This window comes from Mesoplodon densirostris, chromosome 10 (assembly GCF_025265405.1).
Source record: "Mesoplodon densirostris isolate mMesDen1 chromosome 10, mMesDen1 primary haplotype, whole genome shotgun sequence".
NCBI lineage: Eukaryota > Metazoa > Chordata > Mammalia > Artiodactyla > Ziphiidae > Mesoplodon > Mesoplodon densirostris.
In genome coordinates, this window is record NC_082670.1 from 1,914,458 (window position 1) to 1,927,376 (window position 12,919).

The window sequence follows — 12,919 nt, forward strand, 5'->3', positions numbered from 1 at the left end:
CACTGTGGCTGAGCTTTTATACCTCACACGATATTATGCCACACTGTGTGCAGAGAAGGACATGACCGAGTCATGAAAGAGAGAAATTAAATCGGCATCCTTGGGGAAAGAGGTGCGTGCCCCAAAGGCCTAGAGGCTCAATACTATCCTTAGCCTTCCAGGCTTTGCTCCATCTCAGTGTGTTTTCTTTGCTCGTTTCTGCCTGGTGTCTGACTGTGCAGAAACCATTCCCAAGAAGGACTTGCCGGCCCTGTCAAAAGTCACAGCTGCAACGGGGACGGTGGGGACGGGACCCGGGAGCAGCCGTGACTACCCTGCTTGTCCTCCAGCTGAGATCGGTATGCGGCTCATGGGGCCCAGAGAAGATCCAGGGGAAGGAAATTGGAAAAAAAACAAACAACAGAACATGACTTGCAGACAGCATTCATAAAGCCATCATGATTTCATTATCTGGCCCTGAGAAGGAATTCTGCATTTTCAGACACACTGTGAGGAACATGCAATGTAAGCATTCTGTTCCCACAAGCCCAGCGATGCAGGTACGGGGCACGCAGGTGGGAGCTGCCACCAACAGAAGACGCAGACAAGAGGGGCAAAGCAAGACCTTTAGTTCATCTGGGACCTCAGCACCTCACGCCTGTGTCTCTTTTTGGAAGAATTCAGGAAAAGGGTTCAATTTCACCAAAATTTTATATAGCACTCAAAGGCAATGTTTAATATACCACTAAAAGCTTGACTTGTGGTTTAGTCTGTCATCTGAAACAAAATGAAGGTCACTGCCTAAAATCTGCAGTAGATTTTAGTGAAACTGACTCCAGGGCTTTACTGCGCCTTCCCTTCGGATGGAGAAGAGGGAAGAGGGGAGGGCTCAGACCCGCCCGGAAGCTGCTCCTCAGTTTTGAGGGACAGAACGACACTCCCAGCGGGTAATCCACACAACCCGGTTGTTTGTGTAGGATTCTAATATAAAGTAAGCTTGGAAAGTGCTGGGCTAGACAAAGTTAAACAGATTCCTTACTGGGGATTCTCTAAGAGGGGTTAAAGTATTCAATATTCTCCAAATGAACTAGACATGGAATGCCTTTCCAAGACATTTCCTTTTTAAAGAATTCTCAGTTTGGGGCTTCCCTGGTGGCGCAGTGGTTGGGAGTCCGCCTGCTGATGCAGGGGACGCAGGTTCGTGCCCTGGTCCGGGAGGATCCCACCCATGTGCCGCGGAGCGGCTGGGCCTGTGAGCCATGGCCGCTGAGCCTGCACGTCCGGAGCCTGTGCTCCGCAACGGGAGAGGCCACAACAGTGAGAGGCCCGCGTACCGCAAAAACAAAAACAACAAAAAACAACAAAAAAAGAATTCTCAGTTTGTGAAAGACTGTGCTAGGTATTTAAAAAAAAAAAAAAGAAAAAGGGTATTAGCCCATGGGACTACCTACGGACAGAAGGACAGGAGGATGACCTGGTGACTGAAAACGACATATCGTCTCCAAAGTGGGAGAATGACCAAGTTTCATACTTTTATCAAAAGAGAGTCTTGTTTGGGGATTCATTTGTAAGACTACCCCTAACTTCAAAAAACTGTGTGTAAGTTGACTTCTTACTACAAAAGCATGTAAGTTCATTATAGAACATTTGGATATAGAGAAATGTATTCAGTAGAACACTAAAGGTCACGCATAATTCTGCCATGTAGAAATTGCCATTTAAAAAATTTTGTGTGTTTTCTTCTAATTCTTTGTAGGCATATTTTTAGGGATTTTAGATCAGCCAACAGATCATAATCATATTTCATGTTATTCAAATTCCTCTTCAGCATTATTTTTAATAGCTGTATGATAACAGTTTATCAAACTCACTTGAATATCCTTGATGATGGGCACCTAAGTTCTTTTTTAAATTCCTTTTACAGAAAAATCAACTATATTGAGGAATAATTTACAAACAAAATGTGTCACAAGTGCATAATTTGATGAGTGAAAGATGCATGCATTCATGCAGACACCACTGCGATCCAGATATCAGACATTCCCCCACCCCCCGCCACAGATTCCCGCTCCTTCTCCCAGTCGCTCTCCCGTCACGCTCAGATTCCTATCAGCACCAGTCACCCTTTCCTAGAGCATCACATGCTCTTCCTCCCAGTGTGCCAGGTGTCCACTCCTTTTCATGAGTGAGCAGTATTCCTCATGCGGACACATCATCTGCCAGCTGATTAGACATGGGGGGAGCTAACACTTTATTAGGACTAAAGCTGTTACACATATTCATGGATAAGTCTCTATGTGGACATACATCTTCATTTTTCTTTGGTAAATGTCTAGGAAAATCATTGGTCACATAGTAAATATAGACTTGGTTTTATGAGAAAGCCAAAGTGTTTTTTGAACTATTCATACTTCCATTAATAATGCATGAGCGTTCCAGTTGTCCCAGCATCCTCAGTAATACTTGGCTCTGTTGAGTTTTTCCGTTTTGCCATTCCAAAGGGAGTGCCATGGTGTCACACTGTCGTTTTAACGTGCATTTCCTAGACGATGATCACACTGAGCATCTTTTCATGTGCTAAGTGGCCATTTGTGGAATTTCTTGTGTGAAGTATCTGTTCAGACATCTGGCCCATTTTTTAAATTGAATTATTTGTCTTCTTTCTTTTGAGTTACAGGAGATCTTTGTATGTTCTAGATATAAGTCCTTTGTCAGATGCAAATTATTACATTCATTTTCTCCCAGACCAGTGTTTGCCTTTTCCTTTTCTTAGTGGTCACTTTCAAAGAATAGAGGTTTTTAATCATGACATTCATTTTGTCATTTTTTCTTTTATGGTTCTTGCTTTTGGTGTCCTAAGAAATCCTTGCCTTTGCCCCCAATTAATCTAAACATTTAAGGCAAACACACACAAAACAAAAAGCCATAGAGAATGATAAATTGAACTTCATGAAAATGTAAAACTTTGGTATTTGCAAGGCACTGTTAAGAAACTGAAAAGGCAAGTCATGGGCTGAGAGAGTATATCTGCAAAACGTAAAAACTCTCGGGGCTTCCCTGGTGGCGCAGTGGTTGAAAGTGCGCCTGCCAATGCAGGGGACGCGGGTTCGTGCCCCGGTCCGGGAAGATCCCACATGTCGCGGAGCGGCTGGGCCCGTGAGCCATGGCCGCTGAGCCTGTGCGTCCGGAGCCTGTGCTCCGCAATGGGAGAGGCCACAACAGTGAGAGGCCCTTGTACCACAAAAAAAAAAAAAAAAAAGAAAAAAAAAAGAAAAATTCTCATAACTCAGGAACAGAAAACAACCTCAGACGTTTTTCCCTGCCCCAAGGTTGCAAAGCTTTTCTCCCATGTCTTCATCTAACAGTTTTTGATTTCCACTCTTGCATTTATACCTCTGCTCCAGTTCAACTAATTTTGTGTGCGGTATGACTTTTGGGTTGAGATTAACTTTTTTACCCCATATGGTTATTCCTGATTCCAGCACCATCTGTTGTAAAGACTATCCTTCTCCAATTAATTACCTTGACAAGTTTGTAAAAATTCAATTGTCTATATAAGTGTGTGTCTATTTCTGGGCTTTATATTCTGTTCCCTCGATCTATAAATCTGTCCTTACGTCAATATCATGCAGATTAAGCATTAAAAGAAATCTTAAAATCCGAGAGTAAGTGTTCTCCAGCTTTGATCTTTTTTTTCAAAATGGTTCTAGATCCTTTGCATTTCCACATAAATTTTAGAATCAGCCTGTCAATTTCTACCAAAAAAAAAAAAAGCTTGTGATTTTGTTCAGTAATGTACTGAATCTACAGATTAATTTGAAGAGAACTGGCATCTTATCAAGTCCTCCAATCCAAGAACATGGTGTATCTCTCCATTTATTTAGGGCTTTTTTGATTTCTCTCATCTAAGTCTTTCAGATTGTGGTATATAGATCTTTTGTGTATTTTATTAAGTTCACCTCTATTTCATTTTCTGATTCTATTGTAAGTGGCAATGTGCTTTTTTACAAATTTCAATTTCCAGTTGTTTAATGGCAGTACATAGAAGTACAACTGACTTCTATATATAGACCTTGTATCATGTGATGTTGCTAAATGCACTTGTTAGTTTTAGTAGCTTTTTGGGTAGATTACTTAGGTTTTCTATGTACTACATCATGCTATCTGTGAATAAGACAGATATACATCTTCCTTTCATTTCTTTTTGTTTTTTTCTTTTGGCTCGGATCCAGGACAATGTTGAAAAGGTTTGATAAAAGCAGACATCCTTGCCCTGAGCCTCATTTTTAGGAGGAAATTATTCAGTCTCTCAACATTAAGTATAATGTTAACTGTTGGTTTTTCCCAGAGGCCATTTATCAGCTTGAGGAAATTTCCTTCTATTCCTAGTGTGTTGAAAGTTTTATTTTATATTATTTTATTTTTTAATAATAGTTGTTAAGTTTTTTCAAATGCCTTTTTCTGCCTCTGTTGAAAAAAAATCATACGGCTTCTCTTTTGTTTTCTTAATATGGTGAATTACACTGATTTTCAAATGTTAAACCAACCTTGCATTTCTAGAATACATCCCACTTGGTCATGGTGTACCAACTCTGTATATATTGATAGATTCAATTTGCTAATATTTTGTTAGTACTTTTATGCTTCTTTGCTCTCGTGGAATACTAGTCAGTACCTTTCTTTTCATGTAACATTTTTATTTTTAGCATCAGGGTAATGCTGGCCTCATCAAATGAGTTAGGAAGTGTTCTCTCTTCTGAGTGAGTATAGAAAGGGTATTACTTTCTTCCTTAAACGTATAAAATTCAGTTTCTTTTAACAGACATAGAACTACTAAGATTTATACATACTTTGAAGTCAGTTTTGGCAATTTGTGTCTTTCATGAAATTTGCCAATTTCCTCTAACTTGAAAAAGTCATTGGCAAAAGCTGTTCATAATGTTTTCTTACTATTCTATTCATGTCTGGAGGATCAGTAGTGATGTTCCCTCTTTTATTTCTACTACATATAATTTCTGTCTTCTCTTTTTTTCCTGGATAAAGGTTTATCCAGGTTTTGGTTGCACTGATTCTCTCCATTGTTTTTTTGTTTTCTACTTCATTGATCTCTGTTTTTATCTTTATTATTTCATTCTTTCTATTTGCATTGGGATTAATCTGTTCTTCTTTGTCTAGCTTCTTAAGATGGAAGCTTGGATAACTGGTTTGGGCTCTTTCTTCTTTTTTAATGTTAGTATTCAAAGCCACAAATTTCTCTTCAAGCATTGCTTTGGCAGTATCCCACACACTTTGATATGCTGTTTTCATTTTCATTTAATTCAAAATATATTCTAATTTCCCTTGTGATTTCTTTTTAAACCTGTGAGTTATTTAGAAGTGTGTTGGGTGGTAAGCTCTAGAAATGTCAATTAGGTCCAGTAAGTTTACTGTGTTGTTCAGGTCTTCTGTATCCTCAGTTATTCTCTGTCTACTCGTTTTGCCAGTTACGAAGAAAGGAGTGTTGAAGTACACGAGCATAAAGTTCATTTGTCTTTTTTTCCTATCAGTTCTGTCAGTATTTTGAAGTATCTATAACTGGGTGTAGATACGTTAAAAAAGTATTACATTTAAAAGTATTATGTGTTCATGAAGAATCGACCCCTTTAAAATTATGAAATGACTCTTTATTCCTTCTAATTAAATGAAGTCTATTTTGTCCCATATAGATATAGCCACTCCAGTTTCGTTATGGTTAGTGTTTGGACATTTTATTTTTTCATCTTTTTACTTTTAAACTATCTATGTGTTTATATATAAAGTGTGTCTCTTGTAGACAGCATATTGCTTTTTTTAAATCAAGTCCAACTATATCACCCTTTTAATTAGAGTATTTAGAGCATTTAAATGGATATAATTATCAGTATAGTTATTATTTGTTTTCTATCTGTCCCATCTGTTATTTGTTCACACTCCCTCTTCTCCTGCTTTCTTTTAGGTGAGTATTTTTTAGGATTGCATTTTGACTCCACTATTGGCTTATGGCTATTTTTCATTTTGTTTTGTTTTAGTAGTGTGCAGTACATACTTTACCTAATTGCAGTCTGTCTTCAAATCATATCATACTAATTCCCATCTGGTGTAAGAATCTTTACAGTAATGATGCATTGCTTCCATCCTGTCCCCACTCTTTGTGCTACTGTTGTTATACAATTTATTTACATATGTAGTAGAAACCTCATAATGTATTTTCATTATTTTTACTTTCAACAGTCAATTACCTTTCAAAGAAATTTTAAAACGAGGGGAAAACTTTTATATTTTCCCACATTTTGGCTATTTCTCTTGCTCTTCATTCTTCCATATAGATCCAAGCTTCAAACTAGTATCATTTTCCTTCCACCTAAATGATTGCTGGCGATGAACCATCTCAGCCTTTGTTTGTCTGGAAAGTCTTTAATTCGCCTCCATTTCTGAGGTGGTTTCCTCAGGTACAGAACTCGAGGTTCAGGTTGCTTCCCGCAGTTTAAAGATGTTGCTCCAAGGTCTTCTTGCCTTGCATAGTTTCTGGTAACAAAACTTTCCTATATTTGTTCCTCTGTAAATAATTCTATTTTTTCTCTGGCTGCTTTAAATTTTTTTTCTCTTTAGCATTTATTTTCAGTAATTTGGGAAATTTTGGGCTGTTACTTAATTCTTTTCCTGTGCCCTCCCTGCTTTTTCCCTGATACTCTGATTACACATATATTAGATTGGCTGATTTTGTCTCACAGGTTAATCAAATCAAACTCTGTTCTCTTTTTTTTTTTTCCTCCAGTCTTTTTCTTCCTGTGCTTCATCTTGGGTCCTTTCTAGTATTTATGTCTCTAAGTTTACTAGTTTTTCTTCTGTAGTATCTAATCTATTCTCAATACCAACAGTGATACTTAATTTTTCATTTCTAAAAGTTCCATTTGGCTCTTCAAAAAATAAACATATTTCCTTATCTCTCCTCACTATACTCAGGTTTTTCTTAAAATACTTGACATAGTTATAATAGCTATTTTACCTTCTTTATGCACTCATACCATCATCTTTTTTATTCCTCAGTCTGTTTTTACTGATGGATTTTCCCCTTGGTTTTTGGTCACATTTTCCTGCTTCATGACAGTCTTACCAATTTTCGGTTGAATGCTGAACATTAAGAACTAAGGAAACAATCCCATTTACCACTGCAACAAAAAGAATAAAATAACTAGAAATAAACCTACCTAAGGAGGCAAAAGACTTGTATGCAGAAAACTATAAGAAAGTGACAAAAGAAATCAAAGGCGACACAAACAGATGGAGAGATATACCATGTTCTTGGATTGGAAGAATCAATATTGTGAAAATGACAAAACTACCCAAAGCAATCTACAGATTCAATGCAATCTATCAAATTACCAAAGGCATTTTTCACAGAACTGGAACAAAAAATTTTACAATTTCTATGGAAAACACAAAAGACCTTGAACAGTAAAAGCAATCTTGAAAAGAAAAATGGAGCTGGAGGAATCAGGCTCCCCAACTTCAAACTATACTACAAAGCTACAGTAATCAAGACAGTGTGGTACTGACACAAAAAGAGAAATACAGATCAATGGAACAGGATAGAAAGCCCAGAAATAAGGTGACCATATGTGCATGGGTTTATCTTTGACAAAGGAGGCAAGAATATACAATGGAGAAAAGACAGCCTCTTCAATAAGTGGTGCTGGGAAAACTGGACAGCTACATGTAAAAGAATGAAATTAGAACACTCCCTAACACCATATACAAAAATAAACTCAAAATGGATTAAAGACTTAAATGTAAGGCCAGTCACTATAAAACTCTTAGAGGAAAACATAGGCAGAACACTCTTTGACATAAGTTGCAGCAAGGGCTTTTTTGACCCACTGCCTAGAGTAATGAGAATAAAAACAAAAATAAACAATGGGAGCTAATTAAACTTAAAAACTTTTACACAGCAAAGTAAACCATAAACAAGAAGAAAAGACAACCCTCAGAATAGGAGAAAATATTTGCAAATGAAGCAACTGACAAAGGATTAATCTCCAAAATATACAAACAGCTCACGCAGCTCAATATCAAAAAAACAAACCACGCAATCAAAACATGGGCAGAAGACATAAATAGACATTTCTCCAAAGAAGACATACAGATGGCCAACAAACAGATGAAAAGACTCAACATCACTAATTATTAGAGAAATGCAAATCAAAACTACAATGAGGTATCACCTCACACCAGTCAGAATGGCCATCATCAAAAAAATCCACAAACAGGACTTCGTGGTGGTGCAGTGGTTAAGAACGTGCCTGCCAATGCAGGGGACACGGGTTCAAGCCCTGGTCCGGGAAGATCTCACATGCTGTGGAGCAGCTAAGCCCATGCACCACAACTACTGAGCCTGCGCTCTAGAGCCCACGAGCCACAACTACTGAGCCTATAGGCCACAATTACTGAAGCCCATGTGCCTAGAGCCTGTGCTCTGCAATAAGAGAAGCCACCGCAATGAGAAGCCCATGCACTGCAACGAAGAGTAGCCCCCACTCACCACAACTAGAGAAAGCCCATGTACAGCAGTGAAGACCCAGTGTAGCCAAAAATAAATAAATAACAAATAAATAAATAAATAAATTTATTTTTAAAAATCCACAAACAAATGCTGGAGAGGGTGTGGAGAAAAGGGAACCCTCATGCATTGTTGGTGGCAATGTAAATTGATACAGCTGCTATGGAGAACAGTATGGAGGTTCCTTAAAAAACTAAAGATAGAACTACCATATGACCCAGCAATCCCACTACTGGGCATATACACTGAGAAAACCACGATTCAAAAAGAGTCATGTACCACAGTGTTCACTGCAGCTCTATTTACAATAGCCAGGACATGGAAGCAACTTAAATGTCTAACAACAGAGGAATGGATGAAGAAGATGCGGCACATATATACAGTGGAATATTACTCAGCCATAAAAAGGAATGAAACTGGGTCATTTGTAGAGATGTGGATGGACCTAGAGACTGTCATACAGAGTGAAGTAAGTCAGAAAGAGAAAAAGAAATACCGTATGTTAATACAGGGGTCCCTAATCCCTGGGCTGTGGACTGCTACCAGTCCGTGGCCTGTCAGGAACCGGGCTGCGCAGCAGGAGGTGAGTGGCGGGCGAGCGAGCCAACCTTCATCTGTAATTACAGCCGCTCCCCATCGCCCGCATTACTGCCTCAACCATCCCCCCCTCCCCCTGTGGAAAAACTGTCTTCCACAAAACTGGTCCCTGGTGCCAAAAAGGTTAGGGACTGCTGTATTAACACATATATGTGGAATCTGAAAAAACTGGTATAGACAATCTTACTTACAAAGCAGAAACAGAGACACAGACGTAGAGAACAAACGTATGGATACCAATGGGGAAGGGCGGGGGGTGGGATGAACTGGAAGATTGGGATTGACATATATACACTATCGATACTCTGTATAAAAGAGATAACTAATGAGAACCTACTGTATAGTACAGGGTACTCTACTCAATGCTCTGTGGTGACCTAAATGAGAAGGAAATCCAAAAAAAGGGGACATATGTATACGTATGGCTGACTCACTTTGCTGTACAGTAGAAACTAACACAACACTGTAAAGCAACTTATACGCCAATAAAAATCAAAAGAAAAAAAAGTTATGCTTTTGAGTCTAGATTTTACTGTATTCCTTTGAAGAACACTGGGCTTTGCAATGCTCGAAGGCTAAGGTATTTGTAACCAGTTTGATCCCTTTGAAGTTAGTGTTTAAGCTTTGTTAGCCTGGGTCTAGAGCAGCCTTTACTCTGGGAATCAGTCTCATCACTGAGGCACAGCCCTTCTGGAATCTTACTTCATCCCCTGAGTGAGGATGGTCACTGAGTGAGAACGAGGTCTCTCCATTATGGCTGAAGCTCATGTGCCTCCCAAGCTTGGGAACACTCTAAGAAACCTTCAATTCCACCTTCCAGGCACTTCCTCATCCAAGCTTGTGGAATGTCTTCTTAATATTCAATAAGGACTCAGTGGGATCCTAATGCACGTTTTGGGAACTCTTTTTTTTTTGGCAGTACATGGGCCTCTCACTGTTGTGGCCTCTCCCGTTGCGGAGCACAGGCTCCGGACGCGCAGGCTCAGCGGCCATGGCTCACGGGCCTAGCCGCTCAGCGGCATGTGGGATCTTCCCGGACCGGGGCACGAACCCGTGTCCCCTGCATCGGCAGGTGGACTCTCAACCACTGCGCCACCAGGGAAGCCCTGGGAACTCTTTTTCTTTGCAGATCGTCACACCTTTCCAGAACTCGGCCCCACAACATCCAGGTGCCTCAGACTCTCTGAATTCTGACCTCTACCTCCTCAGCTCTCAGCAGACGGTTGTTCTCTGTTGAAGTTCCTCTTCCACGCTCCCTGGTGGAGACCATGTCTCCAGGAAAGCCGGGTGATTGCAGGGCTCATCTCATCTGTTCCTTTTCTACCAGGGATCACGGTCCTGCACTGCCCGTTGCCCAAACGGTGTTTTATGTATTTCATATAGTTTCCTAGTTTTTCAAGATAGAAGGTTTAATCTGATTTCTGTTATTCCATCATAGCTAGAAATGGAAGTCCTTTCTTATATTTTAAAAGTGAATCTTGGAAAAATGTTTGAAAGATCTTCAAAAAGTTAAACACAGAATTACCATATGACCCAGCAATTCCACTCCTAAGTTTATAACCCAAAGAACTGAAAGCAGGGAGGGACTGAAACTGATATTTGTATAGGTGTGTTCACAGCAGCATCATTCACAACAGCCAAAAGGTGGGGGCCACCCAGGTGCTAACAGATGACGGATAAGCAACACGTGGTCCATCCACACAATGGAATATTTTACTCAGCCTTAAAAAGGAGTGAAATGCTGACACAGGATATAACAGGGATGGAACCTGAGGACATCAGGCTCAGCGAAATAAGCCAGTCGCAGAGGGACAGATATTGTGTGATTCCATTGATATATGAGGTCCCTGGAGTCATCAAATTCAGAGACAGAAAGTAGAATGGTGGCTGCCAGGGGCTGGGGGAGGGGGAGGGGAGTTAGGGTTTAATGGGAACAGAGTTTCAGTTTGGGGAGAAGAAAGAGTTCTGTGGACGGATGGTGGTGATGGTTGCCCAACACTGTGAATATCCTTAATGCCACTGAACTGTATGCCTAAAAATTATTAAAATGGTAAATTTTATGTTATATATATTTTATCTCAATAAAACAATCACCAAAAAAGAATCTTCCATCTGTAGTGAAGGATTTCCCCCAAATCTTTCGAATATTCCAATAAAAACCTGACTTCAAAATTTGTGTAATGCAACAAGTAGATGTAGTGTGTGGATCATTTTGGTATAAAGTGGAGCACTGGCCCAACTGCAAGACTCAAGTGAGATCTGCAGATTAGACAGTACTCACTTAGCAGTGCGATTTCCTGACTCTGATGGCTGCATTGCATTCATGTTCGACAATGTCTCTGTTTATAGCAAATACACACAAAAGTCAGGGGGACGGGGCCCACTCTCAATGGTTCAGAGAAAAGAATTATGCTGGTCAGGTATCTGAAACTTTTCTGTAAGTTTCTATGGTTTCAAAAATTTTAAATATAAAGTGAAATATTGAAAAAAGTTTGTGTAACTTTTATGTTATCACATTGATCTGTTAAGAGCAATTAGCAACAGTAAAATCCTAGTAAACTGAGTATAAACCATGATACAAAATTTAAAGTTAAAAAGGTAAAAACCGGGCCTCCCTGGTGGCGCAGTGGTTGAGAGTCCGCCTGCCGATGCAGGGGATACGGGTTCGTGCCCCGGTCTGGGAGGATCCCATATGCCGCGGAGCAGCTGGGCCCGTGAGCCATGGCCGCTGGGCCTGCGCATCCGGAGCCTGTGCTCCGCAACGGGAGAGGCCACAACAGTGAGAGGCCCGCATACCGCAAAAAGAAAAAAAAAAAAAAAAAAAAAAAGGTAAAAACCTTAAAAACATATTTAAAAATTAAGAGGAGGAAAGAAATTTCTAAAAAACTGAGTTTAGATGGTGACAAACATTTGACTTTCACTAGAACTGGGACCAAGTCCCTGCTTCATGCTTTACAAGAGCAAAGAGGGAAAAAGACAAAATGCAGGCAGAATAGCAAGTAAATGTCTGACCGACGTCCACCAGTCATACTCACACGATGGTTTTTCCGATGTGCAGAAACGACTTCTCCACGAATTCCCGGACGCTGTGGACCTCCCCCGTGGCTATGACAAAGTCCTCGGGTTCATCATTCTGCAGCATCAGCCACATGGCCTAGACAGAGAGGCAGAGCCACGTGAGAGCTGTACCCAGCTGCCCCTCGGGAACTATCATGTCCCCAACGCACATCATGGGACAGGGACAGTGCTAACAGGTAAACCAAGGCATACAAAAACTCTCAGGAGTTTATCTGAGCACACGTCGATTCCAAAGGCGTTCAGGAGGCTCCCCACGCAGGGACGGGGCGGGGGGGGCAAGGCTTTTACAGAGTAGAAGTGAAGCGAAACAGAGCAAAGCAATTATTTGATTATCTGGGAAGCCGGGTGAGCTACTGGTGAAGTTTCACTTCCTCGGATTCTGGTGCGGGGACTCTGGCTACCAAGGGCTAACGGCCTCCTTGTTTAGATGCTTTAACCTGTGTAGCCAGACGGTGACGACGAATCTAGTCCACTATCCTAACCACGGCACAGTTGTGGTTCTCAAACTCTAACGTGCGACAGAATCATCTGGGGACCTCTGGGTACAGCCCAGGTGCACAGGCCGGGCAGCTGTTGCAGCACCTCTGTCTGCAGCAGCCCAGGTGAGATTCACACAGCAGGACCTTGGACTACAGTTCACAGGTATGAGATGTTGAAGAGCGTCTGCACCAAATAACCTTTTCATAGGAT

At 40.6% G+C, this 12,919-nt stretch overlaps 1 protein-coding gene across 1 annotated transcript in view; it reads right to left on the reverse strand.

Annotated features, from left to right (window-relative positions):
• Positions 1–12,919, reverse strand: part of GMDS (GDP-mannose 4,6-dehydratase) — a 499,210-nt gene that overhangs the window by 82,403 nt on the left and 403,888 nt on the right. The window contains exon 8 of the mRNA XM_060110789.1: positions 12,187–12,305. Coding sequence (XP_059966772.1) covers positions 12,187–12,305 — 119 coding nt within the window. The remainder of the gene's footprint in view (positions 1–12,186; positions 12,306–12,919) is intronic.